Raw genomic sequence first — 20,425 nt, 5'->3', positions numbered from 1 at the left:
TACTTTTGTTTTGGAGCCAGCCTCAAGTGGCCATTTTAAGAACTACAGTTTTAGGCACTTCCAGATTGCATTTTCAGCTTCTGAGGTCACTGCTTGGTTCCCTTCTCAGTTATTGTTAACAATTGATTTAAAAAGAAGTGATAAAAAAATAATTTAAAAAAATCATGGGGAGGGTGGGGGCAATGGGTTTTTTTGGGTTCTGAAGGGGTTCATAAAGAAAGTTTGTTAACTACAGTTTTTTGGACAGTTTACAATAATAGAGAGTGTGTTTTGGTCTTACTGTAGTTTTTGAATGATGCTGATCATATCTTTTATTTACTGTGAATAATGCAATATTTATTTGTTTTTTGATTCCTGATTTTGAAACAGAGCAATAAAATCTTTATTATTATCTTTTTGAATTCACAATTTCCTGGTTAAAATCAGCAGCAGTATAAATGCAGCAGTGGAACGAGACAATGTGATTCCAGAAAAGGGCTACTCTACTACTGTATGTGTGGTCTGAACTGGTGTAACCCAAAGTAAAATGATACATGCTGGCTGAAGGTGGGAAATTCACTCTGGCCACTCACAACTCAACCATTTGTTCTGTGCCAGAGAGAGAGAGAGCAGTGCACGTGCAGCAAAGCGGCCACATCAACATTAGCTTTGCTGCACCCTTGTCTTTGTGGGTGTATGAAATACACTGCGTGGGAGGAAGAAGGTAGGTGGGGGAGCGAGCATATAAGCGAGTCAGAAGTCAGCTGCCTCAAACAGTTGATGGCAAAGACAGTCAGTCAGCCAGCACGACTGTTGAAGGTAAGCTCGCCTCTGTCACGGCACTTCCTCTGCCAGGCAGTCGCTTTCACTTCTGCACAACACTTTGCCACAAGTCCTTCCATCTGTGCTCAGGGGCCTCTGGGCTCTTTCACTCCTCCTGATCACTCTGTGCGTGTACTCTATGTTTTCAACTTGTCCTCCGGAAGTCTTTGTTTGACAGCCACACACCCACCCAGCCAGCCAGCCCTTCTCCTTCCCTCACTCTCCTCCTCTCTGCCTCACCACTTTCACAGTGCATCTTCTCTCTCATTTGCATTTGTTCCGCTTCCTCAACAAGAAACAGTTCATGTTAAAGAGCTGTGAGAGGAGAATCAGATGGGAGAGAAACACACAGCCTGGATGATAGGACAGATTGAAATGAGCAGGTACACTGAGGATGGAGCTGTTGAGCATAAAAGACTTTCTGAGCTGGATGGTTGTTGCTGATTGAAGTGCAAAGCACAGAGGTAAGTGACTTTTGTGTGATTTTTTTTTACCGTTTCCCGTTGCATCTGAGTTTGGGTATGTCCTGGGTCCTTGTGGTGTTATTCTTACCTACACTTAGTGATGCCATCAGATATTTCCTCTTTTTAAGTGCTCCCTCGTGAGAGCAAGAGGTGGAAAACAGATTGATAAAATGAAACAAGAAATGCTCAGACACAAGATATTTAGAAAGTCTTCTTTTTTGTTTACATTTTAGTGCCAGCTATATATACTGATGCTTGTTCTTAGTGCAAGCAGACACCGTTTTGCCATTGGAACCTCTTTATAAGCCAATTCCACCCAGAACACACTTGATTTCAAAGCTCCTACAAGTGGATCATCCCTCTTAACCATTCATATGTGCACATGTAGCAGTATGACCTATGTACGTCATATATTCATGGCATGAGGAAGTGAAAGCACAATACAGTAGATATAGTTCCCAAGCAAATGTTTGAAACTTTCCTCACTTCACAGCACCAGTATCTAACGTGGGCGTGCTCATGCTGTACAACTAACAAAAGCATGCGCTCTATGCCAACTCTGTGGGTGAATTATGCAAAATCACTGTACATGCAGAAGTGGCATCAAGGCAACAGGAAATGAAATTGGCTTGACCTAATACGAAGCTACATATCTTTTTTTTTCCACGTAGGTGGCTTTACGCTTTGATTTGAAATATGACAGTCTGTCGGGAGACAAAGCCACCACATGCCACAGGGAACATCAAGGGTATGCCATTTAATTGGTGCAGACTGGTGACAGAGGCAAGCGCTAATGTCAGCAGACAAATTTCATTTGGGGAGATAAAAGCCTCTGATGTACTGTATGAGTATGTGATTTCACTCCCTCATCCCCCTGCTGATGTGAGTCACTCTCCTGTATCATCCCCTGCTTCTCTCCATACATTTCTGCCATGCTTTTGTCTGTATTTTCACTGCCTGCACACAAAACATATCTAAGAGTTCCTGCACCACCTGCTCTTGAAATCACAGCAGAGAATCAAATGCCTCCACTTTTCTCTGCGCTCCGTAACCATGGATATCATTGCTCATCACAACAATGATATCACTCAGATGTGCTTTTATTTTAGTGCTGTGGACATCTTTGAAAATCCTTGGATTTTAACACCGTGAAAAATCCAGCCTGGATTAATTGTTTTATTGGCCATCTGTCCTAAAGGGTACTGCATCTGTCATCATTAACTGCCTTTATATTGAACTACTGCTATGCTCTTTTTCTCTGTTCCACTGCTGCAAAAGCAAAAAGACTTATTTTCTTCTTCAAGACCTAGAAACATCCACACTCAAATAGATGAGTCTGCCCTGTTTGATCTGAAGCAAAGCATAGGTCTAATGCAAACTGTTCTTATCTTACAGGTAATTAGAGACCTGGCACTGGTACATCACGACAGCAGCAGTGTTACCATGGAGACTGGCAAGCCAGGATTGGCGAGTGCTCCAGTGCACATCAGCTCTGTCGCAGCGCAGACAGAGAAAAGGATGGACATCCAGGCCCCGCTGACGGCTGTTTACATCCACACAGTGCCTGCTCTACCAGCGCAGCCTTACCCCCAGCCTCCTGCGGCCGGCCACGAGCCAGCCACACTCCATCTGGCCATGCCACCACTTTACTCTAAGGAGACTCTTCCTTTTCTGACACTCCATATTGCCGGTGGACTGCAGTCTCAGCCAGGATTGAGTTTGGCAGCTGCTGCTCCTGCAGCCAGACCTAAGTCGGCAGGAAAGCACGTGTGTCCTCACTGTGGACGGGACTGTATGAAGCCCAGTGTTTTGGAGAAGCATCTCCGCTGCCATACAGGGGAGCGGCCTTACCCCTGCACCACTTGTGGAGTTTCTTTTAAGACTCAGAGCAACCTCTACAAACATAAGCGCACTCAGGCTCATGCTCGCCAATCTTCTGAATCAGAGCAAAGCAGCCTGAGCCTAGACAGCATGTCCAGCTCTAGAGAGACTTGTACCTCCAGTTTGTCTCTGGATGAGCGCAGTCAGGATTCAGGCAGCGCGGAAAAGGACATCACACTACCTGCTGCTGAGATCACCTGTGCAGCTAGCTCTGCAAAGGTCTACTCCATGAAGATGCAAAATTCTGTCAGAGAACCGGATGAGTTGACCCCAGCAGATCAGAAGGCAGAAGCAAATGAAAAGGTAACAACAGAAGGAGAAAAACAGAGCCTGGAAACTGAAACACTACCGCTGACTGCAGGTCGACACCTTCCCCTTCAGAGACAAGAAGCCACTCTGTTCTCCAAGCAGTGGGAGAGCTCTGTATCCAAGGGGAAATCGCAAAGCCATGAGAGCACAGACTCAGGATTCAGTGAGAGCAGTGACAGCATTTTACCTGACCACAGTATGGATTCCCTCACCGAATCCATTAAAGAGCATCTTGAAGAAACCACCAGCACACAAACACCTTCAGAACAAGGCCATGGTGGACAAGAACCTAAAGACAATGCACGGGAGCAGGAGCAGAAGACGCTGGAGGAGCGCATATCAAAGCTGATCTCAGAGAATACAGCCGTTGTGGAGGACAAACAGCTTGAGAATGTAAGGCCACGGAAGACAGTTCTGTCAAAGCAGGGTAGCATTGACCTCCCAATGCCATACACTTACAAGGACTCCTTTCACTTCGACATGAGGATCGGTAAGACTCAGAATGTTGGGTTACAACGAAACAAGAAGCCTTGCTTGTACAACTCTGTGCCCACTCAGCGGTCGAACACCATGGAGCACGCCCCCCTGACCCGCAGCAACTCTCTTCCATTCAGCGTCACCCTCCTGCGTCCCGAGAGGAGCAGCCCGACCTCCTCCTATCACAGTGATTATGTAACGCTTGTTCGGAGGGGAAGCTCGGGCCAGATAAATCCAACAGGTTTCGCTATCAAGCCTGTGAACCAGCACTCATCCACCCACCGCCCACTGGTCCGGCAGACAGCCGTAGACTGCAACCACGCAACAGACGGTCTCTTCATGAATTCATCTGTGGAGGAGGCGTGCACCGGCAGTCTCAGCTGTGACGGGGATGGCGGTGACATTTGTGGAGAGCCAAGCAACAGAAAATTCCGCAGGAAGAAAGTGCAGAAGTTTGCCTACAACAAGTGGTACATGTACGGGGGAGGGACTTTTAAGAAGCTCTATAATGCAGAGAAAGGGGGTGATGGCGGCGTTATCAAAGGCAGGAAATGTTCGACAAACCCAGAGCACGAGGTTGCTCAAGGTCTGCAAAAAAGATTGTCAGGCGTTCATAAGGAGGCAGCAGCAACAACTGGCTCGACGAACTTCACAAGCAGCAGTGCAACAGTTTGCCATCCAGGCCCTCCTGCCAAAGTATCTCTTGTCTCTGCTGTGGATTTTAATCTAAAACCGAGCCAGCTTCACACAAGCAGGACTCCACTTCGTAGAAACCTGTCTTTGTCAATACTGCCACTACCTTCGATTGGATCATTGGCTAGTCACCAAACAGAAAGCATGAGCAGAGCAGAAGGTGGAAGAATGACTGATGAAGAAAAACATACTGACTCCACCTCACAGCTCTGTGGAGCACAGATTCCCTCCGACCGGAAAAAACAGAAAACTGATTACAAAATAATTTGCCCTCTGGAGATGGAAACCGACCCAAACACACTGACTCATCCCCCTCCCTCTGTCACTGGCAGCACGCCTCAGCAGGATACAAATCTCAGTTATATGAACCTTCAAAAAAATCACACACAGCTCAAAGCGCCTCTCTTCCCAACATGCATAATCAATGCAAATACATCATCTGTTAGCACATCGCTGGCCACATCCACGCCTGCTCCTGCCAAGGCTAGCTTCCTGCCCAAGTACCAGCTCAAGTTACCCAATGCTGCCGAACCTGATTCCGATCCTTCGCCGCATGTTGTGAATAAAGGAGCTGATGACCGCACTTTCACCTCTGCTTTGTCATCTTCTGAGCAAACTTCACCCTTGGTCAAAACCTCTGAAAACAAATGTGCGGATCCTGTCACCTCGCCATTGGTGCAGACTTGTGATATCAAAAAGACAAACACTCTTACACAGCTCCTCTTGCCTTGCACATCTACAACCCCTTGTCAGGCTGAAACATCGAGACTCATCTCAAGTGCATCATCTGGCCTCACTGTCATGCACAGGCAATTTGCAGCAACCACAATAACCACAACCTGTCTTCAGAATTACAAGGCAGGATTATGCAGCACTTTGATACAACCCTCAAAATGTGCAGCACTCTCAGCGCCTCAGCAGATACCAACAGTTGCACCTGTGATTGTAAACTTCCCTGCAACACCTACCATAACTGCAGCAACTAATCTGTCATGTGCTGCTGCCATTACAGCTTTCTCGCAAGGTCAACCCAGCCTCCCTCAGTCACACACACAACTTTCAATAGCATCAAACCAGCTGAGCCCTGGAAACAACCCAGTTGTACCTTGCCACATTGTACAGTTTGACCAGATGCAGCCAGATGCTCAGAACGTGTTTCATGTTCACACTGCAGACCTCCAGATCTGCCTCCAGATCATATCTGACGAGCAGCTGGCTCTCATTGAACCACAAATCGAAAGGCAAGAAGGTAGCGCTCTTCCACAGCGGAATGATGTGGAAGCGTCTGAGATAATCCAAAAGGAATCTCAAGGGTCTGTAACCATGGACAGTACTAGCAATCAGGGGCATCAGTCAGTACATCAAAGTGGGTCTTTACCCACACTTAACATTGGAATTAAACCTCCACCATCTGTGCAATTTGGGAAAGCAGAGACAGATCTCCACCTTACTGAAAACAGTCATTCCACTCAGGCTACAGTATCAGCTGAATCTACATCTCCTGAAGTGCTTGGCTCGCCGCTACGCCCACACAAATATGGTCATATAAACACGGTCACTGTGACTCAGAGCTCTACGGGCGATGTTATGTCAACTGCTACTTCACTCAAAGGTGTAAAGTCAGGAATTTCAGAGGAGGAGCATACCCTTTCTCTGAGTCATTGTGCAGAAGAGCAACTTTTGCCAGACCCAAGGGTCAGCCAAGGTGGATTGATCTCCCAAACACTCCTTGGACAACACAAGCTCAGCTTGACCTCTCTCCCTCCCAGCACATTACCTCAGAATAGCTCAGGAGGTGAAAAACTAGGACAAGAAAGCCAACACAAACTTCAAGCAGCTTCATGTAATGTGGGCACAACAAAAGCCATGGGTGAGGGCTCTGCACTCAAAAGCATCAGGTTAGAAAGTGGAGGGACTCACCCTCCTCTGCATGTCGGGCTCAGTCATGCCTCCGCTGCTGCTGCTGAACTCTCTGGGTCAGTTTCTTCAGTTTCCATCAATAAATGCAAAGCGTCAAAACAGCTGAACTCACAAGCATTCGTGTACTGCAGTAATTCAGTGGAATCGACATTATCAGAGTCTCTGAATTCACCTAAACATGCAGACATGGGATGTGCCAGGATGGGCCCTCCAGGCCATTCTTCCCCTTCACAGGAAATGACTCTAAGCGAACCACAGGATGTAATCAGTTCAACCCACGCAGAAAAATCACTTGCTCAGTTTATTTCAGTGCCGTCTAACGTCCAGGTAGAAAGGCTCAAAGTCAACCCAGGTGCACCTACAAGTATTCAGATCTCTAATGCAGGTATATATGACTGTTTTAATTATAATTATACGATGGGGATGAGTGTGTCTATCTGTGATTGAGTTGGCTCTGTAGTCCTGCACATTGAATTTAAAATTGTACAATGACTATGAGGGTAAATAGCTGACTTTGAGGGTGTTTAAAAGTGTTCACATCCACATTAGGTCTTGTTTGTATAAAGTCTTCCAATTCTGGGATGGTGACCCCAAATATACAGCATAACCATCACAGTCAAGAGTTTTAGGGTCAGTCAGTGAAATGTTCTTGACTTACTAAGTTAGCCATCTGATTCATTCCAACTGTTTAGTGTTTTTTTTTTTTTTTTGTTTCTTTTTACTGCTGAACACTAGGTTCACTGTCTTCAGAGTGTGTTTTTCTGGGACTTCAAACAAGCCCTCTGTCAAAGGAATACTTCAGCCCCAAAATGATCATTTGAATATCAGTTACTTAAAGTGGGTTATGTTGAAATCATGAAGAAAAACTTTTTTTTTGCATGCCTCCACCATGAAAAAAGAGTCCAAAAATGTAGAATTTTTTTGATGAATTTAAGTCAGAGGGGTCCATGTTTAACACAGCAAAACTATATTACAACATCTGTTTACACAACTTGTGCAATAAGATCCAAGTCTCATTTATTCAGTAGCTCAGGACTTCCCAAACAGACAGCCCTTTCCAATGGGGAACCACATTTAAAGTTAAACTTATGAAAACTCTCTTTAAAGCCAGAAAACCGATGCGCTTCAGCACTGAGCTTTCTTGCGCTAAAGAAAGCTCAGTGCTGAAATGCATCCGTTTTTTGCCTGCTGTGTATGAATAAACAATATTTAATGCTTATCGGTGAGTGCTGACAACTTCCTTTTACTGTTGTGATTTTGAGTCAGCACCCAGAACACTCAAAAAGATTTCTGAGTGAGCACGCCACTTATTTTGTTTCTACTGTTAACCATCAGCAAATGCAGGTGAGTGACTATCTCCTGCTGAGGCAATATTCATACTGAACGTGTGGCTAAGTGTGATGCACACAGAGAGCTGGCTTGCTAGTTAATGTTGGCTAGTTTGCTAATAAATACTGAAATGTGATGTTACATTTTCCATTATCTTACATCCCATGTCTGCATCCTTAATCAGTGCAAGCCAGATTATATCTCTCATGTTGACCAGTTTGTATTTTTCTTGATTAGTACACAATATCGGCTAGTTATGCACGATCAAAGTTCACCAAAGCTCAAGTCCTCATGATGCAAAGATGCAAATTTGCTTTGTAACAGGAAGCAATTTTTTTACTACCCCATTTCCTTATATTGAATTAGAGTGAACAGTGAGAGGGCTGTTTACCAATGTTAACTTTGTGCATGTGTGGCTGCGCCCTTATGTGACTTGTAAATCCAAAATATCCCTTTTAACACAAAAGTTGTAAAATAACAAACTTAATGATCATTTTGGAGGAGAAATAGTCCTTTAAAATGAAATGTTCTGTGTCAAAAACTAGTTTTACTATCTCCCTTACATATGGTGCATATTCCAATATAAATTTCTTTCCTTAAGAAAGAGAAAAGACACAAATCACACAAAGAAGGTAGTTGAGAGGTGTCAACAGGGGCCTATGGCTTTTTTTTTCTTTTTTTTTTTTTTTTGCCTCTTGGCCCCAAATAATTGCAAATCCCTCAAAAGTTTGCTAAAAAAATAAGTATAATTTAATGCTGACATTATGATTAACATGTATCCTGATTGCAGAATATAGTTAATAAAGTTAGTTACTCTTCATCTGGTGTGGATGTGAACAGCTTCATATGAATGTCATAAGCTCTTTAACCTTATCGATATTGTTTTGGTTCCAATCTGTTGTCCTGTAGTACAGAATACACCAATAATGTGTCTGACCTAATATTTGTATGTAATCTGCTCTGTACTTGCTTTTACTAACAGGTTTTCATCTGAGTGAATTTCAAAACAGAAACCACCTTTGACCACAGGATGGCAGCATATGATTACTACTTTAAAGAATGGAGGCCTTATTAAAACTTGTTTTTATGAACTGAAGAATCACCAAAACCCTCAAGTGATGTGGAGGTCTTTGCAATATTTGAGAAATTAAATGCATTATCAGGAATTATATGACAATATTTTATAATTATTGATAATTATGGACAAAATAATTGAATGATAGCTCACTTAAAAATCTCTGCATGGAGAGATGAAATCCTGGTGAAACCACTCAGTCCGTGTGTCTTCAGTTATTGCCCTTGTTACTGTGACATGTGAGCTCTCAACCCGGCTTTTACCGAGATTTGTAGTGTACTGAAGTATTTGATTGTGTCATTCAGTTGAGAAGTTTTGAACTACAGACAAGAACAAAGTTAAAAGGCCAACCTCAGCAGCACCAGATTAACAAGTGCTGCCACTCAGTGATCTCCATCCGCAGCCTCCTGGCTACAGTGAAATAACAAACATTGGGGTGAATTCACAAAGACTGAATTGCGGCAGCTGATAGCACCACAAATTATGTATCATTTGCAAATGCTATCTGCCCTGTCTTAAGGTCCAATTCACAAAACACATTGTTGTGAAGATATAACAGCACCAGCAAGACCATAAAGTTTTGCAGCTGAGTGCTGTTTGCCCCTTTTTTGCATCTGATTTCAATTATCCACGTAGCAAAGTATAAATGTTGCCTATGCACCAAGAAAGCTGTAGACAGATGTGACAGAGTGAAAAAGTACAACAGGTCCTGACTGATGAGTAGGCATTCCTCAAAATTTCAGGCAAGGAATTTAAATGTGACAGAGAGAAACCATATTTGGGATTTAATATCCCAGCCTGTCAATGTGCTTCAGTTACCACCAACTGTCTTTAGACCCTAATAGCTTTGAGTGGTTTGGCAATGAGGCTTGTTGGCATAGAATTTTGTGCCAAATGTATAGCAAAGCAAAGGAGCACCGGGTCAGTATTTGCTTGGCGCAATTAGGGGTGCATTTCACTCTTTGCGGGTGCATTGAGAATCACACTGTTTCTCTTTGTCTTATTTGTGTATGTTTCACAGGCTACCAAAGCCATGTAATCCTTCGGTAAATTTGCCCATGGTTTCTAGTTTTCCTGGAAAGACTTGTCACTGACATTATGTAAATTTAAGGGGTTTTTTAAGGTGTTTGCCAGACCAAAGAAATTCTAGTTTGAGAAAGTCTACAAAACCAACTGCTTCTCATTAAGACAACTGCTGTTACACCCTCCACTGCATATTATTGTATGCCTTAACATGATGTGTTTCACAACAATATGTATTTTTTACTTTAATTTGGTTGATGGGCTGGAAATATGCTGTTAATGTGACATACATATTATATTCATTCTTTTATCCAAAAGTCAATGTAACCACATGCTAGGTTCTATATCCAGTGTTAACATAAGCTGTCTAATCTTCACCTTAGTTTTCAGGGAAGTTAAAACAGACTGATGAACCTTTATGATTCACTGTCTTGTAGAAAACAACTGCTTTTCATTTGTTTTCCTTCCCATAGGGCTTATGGTGGGAGCCTCGCTGGCGGCCCAAGGGGAACCGCAGACACTGGGACATGGAGAGACCCCTGGGCAGCCAGACAGCACAGACTGGAGACCAAAGCAGAGCCAAAAGGCTGGAAAGACACAGCTCCAGTGCACGGAGGGGTCAGGAGGTGGAGGGGTGGCTGGAAAGGATAAGGACAGAGGAATAAAGACAAATGAGGTGCCAGGAGAGTGGGATAAGGCCGAGTCTAACTGCACATATACATGTTCACCAGATATGACAAAGCCAGAGGTGAGATGAATGAATTTATTCACTGTACTGGTATCATTTAAAACTTCAATGACAAATGACTGTCGATGATATGGCTTTAAAATAGTATTGTAAAGTTAAACAAAATGTCTACTATCCTATAATTAGGTTAAATAAAGGACTGTTATGATAAAGTTATATAAAGTAATATTATAATAAAGACAAATAACATTTTTGTTATGATAAATTAAGAAAACACTGTTATAATAAAGTTAAATAAACTATTGTAATAATTAAGTTAAAGTTCTGTTAAATTAAATAGAACAATAATTCATAAATCAAAGCGGGACCACTGGTGGTTGTATTTTGAAGCACTCTGCTTTTCTCGGACTATAAGTGTTGATGTTTTTGCTGTGAATTTGAAGCCTCCGGTTTACAGTTAGCTGTAAGCAGTTTGCAGAAAGTTAGACTGATACTGCAGCACCTTTATGTGAGGATTTATTAACTGTAAGCAGGAAATAAACTAATAGCTCTCTAGTTCAAATAATAGGTTTTGGAAGTCACACTGGTGCTCCATGGTCACAGTTTGTCTTTATAGTCATGGTTTGGCCCTGCAGATAAGAAAACACACACCTGCTCACACCAACATTAAATTCATATAACTGTTACTGTGGCGTCTTTTAAACATGAGGATGTATTCACTGTGAGCAGCAAATAAACCAACTGCCCTCCAGTTCATATATTAACAGCATTATAATGTCTTTTTAATGTATGGAAAAGGTAATGATCAGCATTCACACCAACGTGAAAGACTCTGCAGCAGTCATTTATCAGCAGAGATGGGCATACAACACACAGGTGAACACACTAATCTTAGCCCCTTTACTGTCGAGATGCAATGAAGTTTCGAAAAAACGGCCATCTACGTCCAAGCAGTGCTCAAACATCCTTCTAAATTAGTTTGAAGAATGAGAATGAGTTTGAAAAACAGACTAAATATGTAAGAGAAATTTAAAAAAAGAAGTAACTACCATAACATTTTCACTGGCCTCCATGTGGCTATTGACTGGTCACTAACCTTTTCTGGGCTGTCTATGATGTCTTAAGCGACAACCCAAAAACAACACTCACCAGAGAAGTGTTTGTGATGGATCATATTGTTTGTGTGTGTGTGTGCGTCTGTGTGTGTGAGAGAGAGAGAGAGCCGGAGAGCCATATGATAGAGCAAGACAACCGAAACACCAAAATGAGTCTCGTGCTGGTGACTTTAAAAAAACGACTTGACAATTTATACTCAATGTTGCGGTACATTGAGTATATTCATGTTATCACCGCCCCAGCATAGATACTACAGGTAAAATCAGATCCAAACTACTGGTAACCTTGATAAACACAAAACCCCGCCTTCGTTCCTTGTTCACACACTTACACATAGACCCGTTCAAAGTGAAATGCCACAGGAATGTCTCAAAACAGTCTTAAAATGTTGAGGAATCTTTCCAATCCAGCATTCTCTCTAAATACTTTTTTTATTGTTTTAATTATTCTTAAACTCCTCTAAAGCTTTCCACAAATCCCTCACAGCCCAATCGTCACACTGTTCTGATGAGGAGATCATGTGGAGGCAGGCAGGTTTCAGGCGTAATGGGTCGTTACAGAATTGTTTTTCATTGTTTAAAGACATTTACCAGGAAACGAGAAACACCCAAGCCATTTTCTCATGAAATATTGGCAGCACAATGAATATATGATCCCCAAATTGCTCCAAACATGAAAACAGCATGATCTGAAAACAGAAGATTTACAAAACAGAGCAGATATGCTGAACAGAAATGTATATTTCAGGGCCACACACAGTGGCAAGTCAGATATAAATCATGATGCTTTACGAGACTTTTGCTAAAGTTCAAAACATCAGAAATCTATTAAAACAAATCTTGCAAGCTGACAGCAGTCACATTAGCACAAGTGTATAAAAGCAGAATTTCTTCCAAAGGATTTCAAACTTTAAGGTGTGTAATAAATAGCTGAAGAGCAGTGCTTGGAACAACTGAATGCTCCATCGATTTCCTTTCATTACACACTGGACATGTTAGGCTTTGTGGTATTTGAGCAATTTAGGAAGAGAATGGAGGAAGTACAGTGGCTGTATTATTGTGATGGTATGACAGTAATACTCTGCTTTTATTAACAGGAAGAAGACAGAAAGGTTAAAGTGGATTGGCTACCTGAGCAGCATCCTCAGCATCTTTCCCAGACATACTCAGGACTGTATGAATACTCTCCACAGAGTCCTCAGCAAGCTCCAAGCAAGTCAAATTACCTAAATTCATCTGCCAGCAGCAGTCACACAAGCCTCTCCAATTCTTCACAGCCTCCATTGGAAATGAGCAACTTCTATTTCTCACAGCAACACTGGGAAAGTGGCACTGTCCATAACCAACAGACACAAAATTTATGTGAATCAGATTCAAGTCAACGTATGAAAGCACAGGCCCAACTGACTGAAACAAAAAATGCTTTTTCACTCATTCAGTCCCAACCTCAGCAAACATTTTCACACCAGGACCAGAAGCAGAGCACCAGTCTGTCTGTGCAGCAGGGAAACACTGCCGCATGTAACAGCATCACAGCCGTGAACTCCTGTACTAAGTTAATATCAGGCGGTCTCAAAAGCCCAAGTGTTTCGCCCGAAGTCAAGGCATCACCCTCCACTCAACCCAGCCATCTTTCTTCTTCTGTTCAAGTCAGTAGACCATCAAACAACAATGTGTTGGATAATAATATTATGCTGCCGTCAGAGCCTTTTACATACAAAGAACCCAATGATTATCAAGAGACCAAGGATAAGGTACCAAATGACTTCAACAAATACAACTCTTTTTTCTTGTCTGGCCAATTTCACGGCTACCAGCCGCCCGAGTGTACGAGCAGCGGAGTAAGGCCCGTGCAAAACTGCCAGGACTACACCGAAGACACCAGCAGCAGCGATGATGAAGGCAAGCTCATCATCGAGCTTTAGCCGACAAATGCTGATTAGAGTTTTATCTTGCTGTATATTTGTCAGAGGCAGAAATAACATCAATGGCTGAATAATGTATATGGGAACAGCTGAGGAACCATGTGTAAACGCAAATAATTTTTAAAATACAGATTTTTTCCCCATGAGTAATACATTAGAATAGGCAACCTTCCGAGAATAGTGTAGGCAAGGGTCCTATGTTTCCCAGTTCATTACGGAGACCTTTCCGTGGGTTTTGTGTTGTCAGCAATGCTTCCCATAGGTCAAATGTTCAATTTATATTTTTCTAGGTCAATATTTTGAAATCATTTACCTACAGCTTTTAGCCTACTGTTGATATATTCCTTGAAACCTACACCAGTCAAGTCAATTTTATTTATGAAGCCCATTATCACAAATTCTAATTTGCCACAGAGGGCTTTACAGCATATGACATCCATCTGTCCTTTGACCCTTTCAGTAGATAAGGAAAAAATCCCTCCAAAACCCTTGTTAATGGGGAAAAATACAGCCCATATTTTCATGATAGTTCACAGCTGTGTTGGAGGTGCATCCACAATCATACAGAAAGCACCACTCATAATTTCCTCTACTGTTCAAGCAAACAAAATTGGTTGAGGCACACTCAATAATCCATGGTTTAAAGTTCAATGAAAATATACATAAGACATAGCTCAAACAATACATAAATGCCTGTTCCATAACCTTAGATGTATCTATATAGATACAGTGTTCCGGGCAGAATTACACTGTATAGGGTACTTAACTGATCTGTTGATCCATTCAGAGGGCGGCACGGTGGCGTCATGGTTGGCACTGTTGCCTCTCGGCAGGAGGGTCCCTGGTGTGAAAACCGGTTGGAATGGTGTTTGGTCCGTGGGCGGGGGCCCTTCTGTGCGGAGTTTGCATGTTCTCCCCGTGTCTGCGTGGGTTCTCTCTGGGGTCTCCGGCTTCCTCACACAGTCCAAAGACATGCAGCTCAGGTTGGTTGGTGACTCTAAATTGCCCTTAGGCATGACTGTGAGCGTGTATGGTTGTTTGTCTATATGTGTTGGCCCTACGATAGTCTGGCGACCTGTCCAGGGTGAACCCCGCCTTCCGCCCTATGACAGCTGGGATTGGCTCCAGCCCCCCCACGACCCTTACGAGGACAAGCATTACAGAAAATGACTGACTGACTGACTGACTGATCCATTCAGAGCTGATCAAATCGACAGATGAAAATGAAAGCAAACTTTTAAACCCAGCAGAATGAACAGTTAAGTTTCTCTTTCAATGCACCTAATGTTTTACCACTCCATTTGTGCCCAGATTACACTCTGCACTCCAACAGTGTGATAGGATGAAATATCAGATGGTATATTTATTCCAATTGCCCTCCTAATGAATGGCTTCAAAAATATAAAATCTATATTTTCTGTTTGTGGCAGGCCGCCACAAATAAATGAATATGTGTGATACCCTGAGATATACAAAAATATCCACATCAAAACATTTTTGCTGTCATGTTTACAGGATTTCATTAAAAATCCTATTGACGAGTGTTAATATCACACCACCATACCACTGCCCTCCTGTAAATATAGGCTCACAGAGATGCACATTCAAATAAATCGAAATAATATAATTAAAAAGTGGCAATCTGACAGATAACAACACCAAAAGACTGAAAAGGTCCATCTCTGAATGTAAAACAGTTTATACAATAATAATTTATATATATATATATAAAATAAAAATAAAATCAATCTAGACGTTTGAGTTGATTTCAAAAAATATTTTACTGGAAGACTCTGGGATCCTGGTCCTCATTTATACCCAAAAGAGTAAAAGTTTCTAGTTCAGGGATCCAATACGGTTCTCGTCTTCTTGACTTTGGACACTGACATTTCCACAGTAACTAAACAGATGTTTATCATTCCATCTGCATTTAAAACATCCTTATCCCTTCCCTCTTTTGAAAATCGAACTGCAAAGATAGCACTTACCAACCTCCTACAATATTGGTTTATATCAAGATGCGTAGGACACTGGGACACCATGGAAAGTTTTCTCAATCATACTGTCAGGAATTTTATCTATAATATCTCCCACATAGCAGAAAGAACCACAGAATTGACAGAATTTGCAAAACAGCTGCAAAGCTATTCCTTTGTAGTTACAACCAATTCAAATACAATGTCAAGACTAATGAAGACAATTATGTTTTTTAGACTGAGCTAAACACTTTACTATAAAAATGGCTAATTTGCCACTGACTTGCGGGGACTACAAAGCTAGCTGTGGGGGTAACCATCTGGGAATGATGCTGGAAAAGGCTAACTGGAGGTATTTTCCGCCATTCCCATTCTGCCAACATTTTACACATTCTACATGGGGGTAGTTGCCTGCAAGCCCACAACAAGTTCCCAGGCTTGCTAGGAACTCTAAATATGAATATAAAAGAAACAATGGCAATGGCATGTTTTTGTTTAGCAAGCTAGCTTGCTTAATTAGTGATTAGCTCCCATTTCACAATCATTTCTGTCCTTGTCTTTTAGTTTATGATAAAATAAATGCCTTAAATTAAAAGTTGCCATTTAGAATTCATTGCAGTCAACGAACAGCATGGCTATTGTTTCTGTTCGCGGTGAGTGTGCTTTAATTGCTTCACATGACTTGCTCCCTCTTGCTTTTTGCTTGACTTCATGAGTGCTAACAAAAAGCTTGCCTCTGCAATTTAATCTATCCAATGAGACTATACTTCTGCCCCTACAAAATGTTGCACTACTTCTGTTCGGCTTACACGCACTCACACACCCTTTATCATTTGTCATAATTTGTGTCTACCTTCCCACACTCACTCACTCTCATAACTCTGTAACTGCCAGACAACAGCTCACCTGTGTGTCTGAATCATGTACACATGTTGCCAACTACCCATTAAACAGATCTCTGCTGCCAATCAGGTCACTCGGGTGAAGGAGGCATTGGCTGGAGGGCCATGACCCTTCTCCTAGTCTGGCTTTCATAATGAGTCAACAGCTATGATTAGGCACAGGCACTCACGAGAACAGGAAGTAGGTGTATGTGAACATTTGTGTACATTATGCCATAGCCATAGCTCATACTGACTTGCTTGTCAATTCTCAGCCAATTAGTGGTGATAAAAAATTTTGGCAGATGTTTGTAAGGAGTGCTGAATGAGCTCTATCTACAGTGCATCTGTTCAGGCCTGTTTGTTTGACTTGTTGGATGGGTTAACAGTGCCTGTACACAAAAGGGAAAGGCAAGGGCATGAACGTGTGCAGCACTTTACCTGCTAAAGTGACACGCCGATTTATTATTGTCTTACAAAAAGGACTTTTGTTTTCATTTTCTAATTTTATATTCTTGTTACAGATTGTACAAGTAAGCATAACTGACAACACAAATAGATTCATTTTAAAATTATTGCACATCATTTTGTGTTTTCAACCATTTTAAAAACGGGAGAGGTAAATTAAACCATACTCAAAACCATTTTTTGTTGGACTGATTGTATGGCTCTACTCCTCAGTTAAACCTCTGACTTGGCCTATGGTGGCTTATAGATCTGCCTTATAGTCCTAAAGCAGATCAGGGTTACCTTATAAAGTTGTTCATGTGTTGCCAAACACTTGCTTCTACCCATCCAGCAACAGAAGCTTTTATTCATCTTGTGCCTGGTCATCTGATCAACATAAATCCAAAAGTTGTGACTGCTGGTGCAAAATGTTTTTCCCTAGCCATGTCTTTCCGCAATCATTATTTTCAGAGCTTGAGAAAGATGTTTGCCTTCTCTCCATAATAATCGAACTAGATGGCACTTGGCTTGTGGTGCTCAAAGCGCCAAAGAATATATAAAAAAATAAATACATTTTTAAAAGTCAGCAGGGATGCATCTTTTCAGAAATCGTTCATTGTGTTCAAAGTCAACTTACTATTTTGTGAAATTAAATTGAATATGTGGTAATGTATCTTATGTGTGGACCTTGAACTAATGAGAAAGGAAAAATGTGGACCGTCTGGCTGGAACAGTTGGAAAACACTGCTCAAGATGATCCATAGACCTTGTTGTGAGCAGTGAACTATTTTCTTTATCCACTTTACTGTGCAGAAGGGATCATGCGTAGTTTGGTAGAAAGAAAATTAAACTGTTCACAACAAGGTCTGTGGATTATCTTGAATAACTGGTTTATGACTTCTGGAAAGACACACTGCTGTTGAGTTTTTTTCAAATGTATTTTTTGGCACTTTGAGCACCACAAGCCAATTGCCATCTAGTTCCATTATATTGGAGAGAAGGCAAACACCTCTACAGCTGATATCTCTGACACTTGGCAACTCACACCAAAACAATCCAGACTGGTAAATAGCACCTTTAGTTATCAAAAAAAAATTGTATTTTTGATTTTAGGCCGAACTGTCCCTTTAAGATAGCGCCGCAGCACTCTCCCTGATAATGTAACACTCTTCTAGGTTGTTATAAACACCACTTGTAATTATTTCAGTGTGTTCCATCATGTTTTATCCATCATTTTGGCACAGCAGATGGCTCTAAATACTTAAATACCAATGAGTGCCTGCCTGTTGCTATGGAAATTGCTGTAAGGTACACGATGACTTGCCAAAAGGACTAATAAATATCTATCTTCATCTTCTGGAAACCAAGCCTGTCAGAAACATGAATAGACACAGTAACAAATTCAAAATGCTTTGCTCTTCAATTTGGGTACAAATTACAATATAATAGTTGCTGACTTTGTGAGGTTCAGAGAACAGACCACACGCACAACTCTGTTGGTTCAGGTAAGAGATAATCGAGGTCTTTATTCACCGAAAACATGCCCGTAGTACACAAGTGGTCAATAAATAAAGCTAAGGCAGGGTCAAAAACAGTCCAATACAAACAAGCATGAGAAAACTCAATAGGGAATACGGCTGACACATTTGCTATATGAGACAAAGAGGGTGAAGGGAATGAAGGGAACACAGCGTGAAGGGAACACAGCTTATATATGCAAGGAGAGGAAATTGACAAAATTATAAAAACAGACAAGGCAAGGCAGCTTTATTTATATAGCACATTTCGTACAGCAGGGGCAATTCAAAGTACTTTACAGAGCAATAAAATATAAAACATAATTAAGGATACAGATTTACAATAAAGAGCAAAGAAATGAGATATAAAAGGGAAAATTACTAAATGATTAAAAAAAAACTGAAATAAAAATCTCCATAAAAATAGCAAAAATGGAAACATGAGGTGCAAAGATAAAAACATTAACAAAACATGACCTGACAGAAGCGTGAAAGAATTCATACAAAGCTGATTCAGGACCCAAAGCAAACCGGTTTTAGCTGCAGAGCGAATCGACAGTTCTCCCAGCTGTGCAAGCTTTAGATTCCACTCGCCGTTAGCAGCACATGTAACAGAATTTGAAGCTGACTGAATGTTTCTAATCAAAATGCATCTTGGTTTCATTGTTTATGTACACAGACTTGTACCTTTGCACCTTAACTACAAGTAACCTGTTTTAATTTGCTAATTTGATTCACTGTTAATATAAAAAAATCTGATTAGAAGAGCTTTATTTATCTATTGCTAATTTTTGTGTGTATATATATCACTTACAGGCCATATATGAAGGCAAATTTGGTTATTTAATATTTATTTTTCTGAGAATGCAACCAATGCAATATTTTAGTAATGTTTTCACCGACAGGGTGTATTTTAGTTTCCAGAACGTTCTTCTTAAAGTTAAGGTAACATTTTCTATAAACATCAAAAAATATTTTTTAATGTTTCGTTCCTGTTAACACATCAAATTGCATTACATTTTCATAAAAAATGGTCTGTATATCAAGCCTCAATAACATGTTCTGAATGTTGATTTGAAAATGTTTATCATTTGTTCTTGTGCAACATTGTGGGAACATTTTATAAAAGAACATTCATTGCTCTATCCCCTCTCAACTTCACCAAAACATCCTCAGAATATTGCAGTTATAATGTTACGTCTTAGCCAGAATTTAACCTTATAGATACATTATTTGAAAAGATATTTGATATTTGAAAACATTCTTAAAACAGTCTTTGAACAAAAGATTAAAATGTTTTCTTTAAAACATTATTGTAACTTGTAGGTAACATTAGCCAATGTTGTGGGAACGCTCCCTGCTAGCTGGGACGGCTTTGAGCTTTTTGGTAAGAACTGGCTCCCTCTGGCATGTTACTGCATCGCATAACTCTATTAAAATTTAGCGGATCATCCAGAAGTTTTGAATACACAATTCCTCTGTGAAATCGGGGACTATCACCTCCCAGAAATCCCTCATATGTGGCCACTCCCATGTGGGAGGGGCATGCCTTTCCATTATCGCTCGCAAAACACGCCTACATTGCCTTTGATTGGAAATGCAAGTGCAGTGGCTGCAATAGAAATAAACCTGTAAATGTTTTGAACATCCATCGCCATGCTTCTTAGAATGTTATTGCCAGAAGGGAAGTCGCATAACATCACGAGAAAAGTTGCAAAACCTCACTTGATAGAAACGCAGTCAATGGCGGTTTATCGACATTTCGAAAATATAATAAAAGTTTTGTGCAAATGTGTAATGGAAACCTGCATATTGAGAGCCTGACCTGGGCGCCATATACTGTGGTGAGACAGAAAAAGTAGAGACTGTTTTACCTTAGACACTTGAGGAAATTTCAAGTATCC

The 20,425-nt window shown here is 41.2% G+C and overlaps 1 protein-coding gene across 3 annotated transcripts; it reads left to right on the top strand.

The window, feature by feature from the left end:
- Positions 1–767: 767 nt before the first annotated feature.
- znf831 (zinc finger protein 831) lies at positions 768–20,170 on the top strand. 3 transcript variants are annotated; one of them, XM_088084045.1, is made up of 5 exons: positions 821–1,265; positions 1,937–2,013; positions 2,661–6,930; positions 10,446–10,720; positions 12,873–20,170. In XM_088084045.1, the coding sequence occupies exons 2-5, from the start codon at positions 1,993–1,995 to the stop codon at positions 13,698–13,700; spliced, it is 5,394 nt and encodes a 1,797-aa protein (XP_087940171.1). In that variant the 5' UTR covers positions 821–1,265; positions 1,937–1,992; the 3' UTR covers positions 13,701–20,170. The 3 variants fall into 3 exon arrangements, with proteins under 3 accessions (XP_042355581.2, XP_087940171.1, XP_042355573.2); XM_042499647.2 differs by lacking the exons at positions 821–1,265; positions 1,937–2,013 and adding an exon at positions 768–798; XM_042499639.2 differs by lacking the exon at positions 1,937–2,013 and having other exon boundaries at positions 822–1,265.
- The last annotated feature ends 255 nt before the right edge of the window (positions 20,171–20,425 follow it).

The sequence above is a fragment of the Plectropomus leopardus genome, chromosome 2, assembly GCF_026936395.1.
Source record: "Plectropomus leopardus strain MGB_pleo_1.0 chromosome 2, ASM2693639v1, whole genome shotgun sequence".
NCBI classification, from domain to species: Eukaryota; Metazoa; Chordata; class Actinopteri; order Perciformes; family Serranidae; genus Plectropomus; species Plectropomus leopardus.
The sequence above is the reverse complement of the archived record's forward strand: the minus strand, read 5'-3'. Positions and strand labels throughout refer to the sequence as shown.

What these genes read in the sequence shown, in the direction of transcription:
- znf831 (XM_088084045.1), top strand. Translation starts at nt 1,993, where the DNA reads ATGCCACAGGGAACATCAAGG. An exon ending in TGCCACAGGGAACATCAAGG is followed by an intron (nt 2,014 to 2,660) that starts GTATGCCATTTA and finishes CTTATCTTACAG; the next exon opens with GTAATTAGAGACCTGGCACT. An exon ending in CAGATATGACAAAGCCAGAG is followed by an intron (nt 10,721 to 12,872) that starts GTGAGATGAATG and finishes TTTTATTAACAG; the next exon opens with GAAGAAGACAGAAAGGTTAA.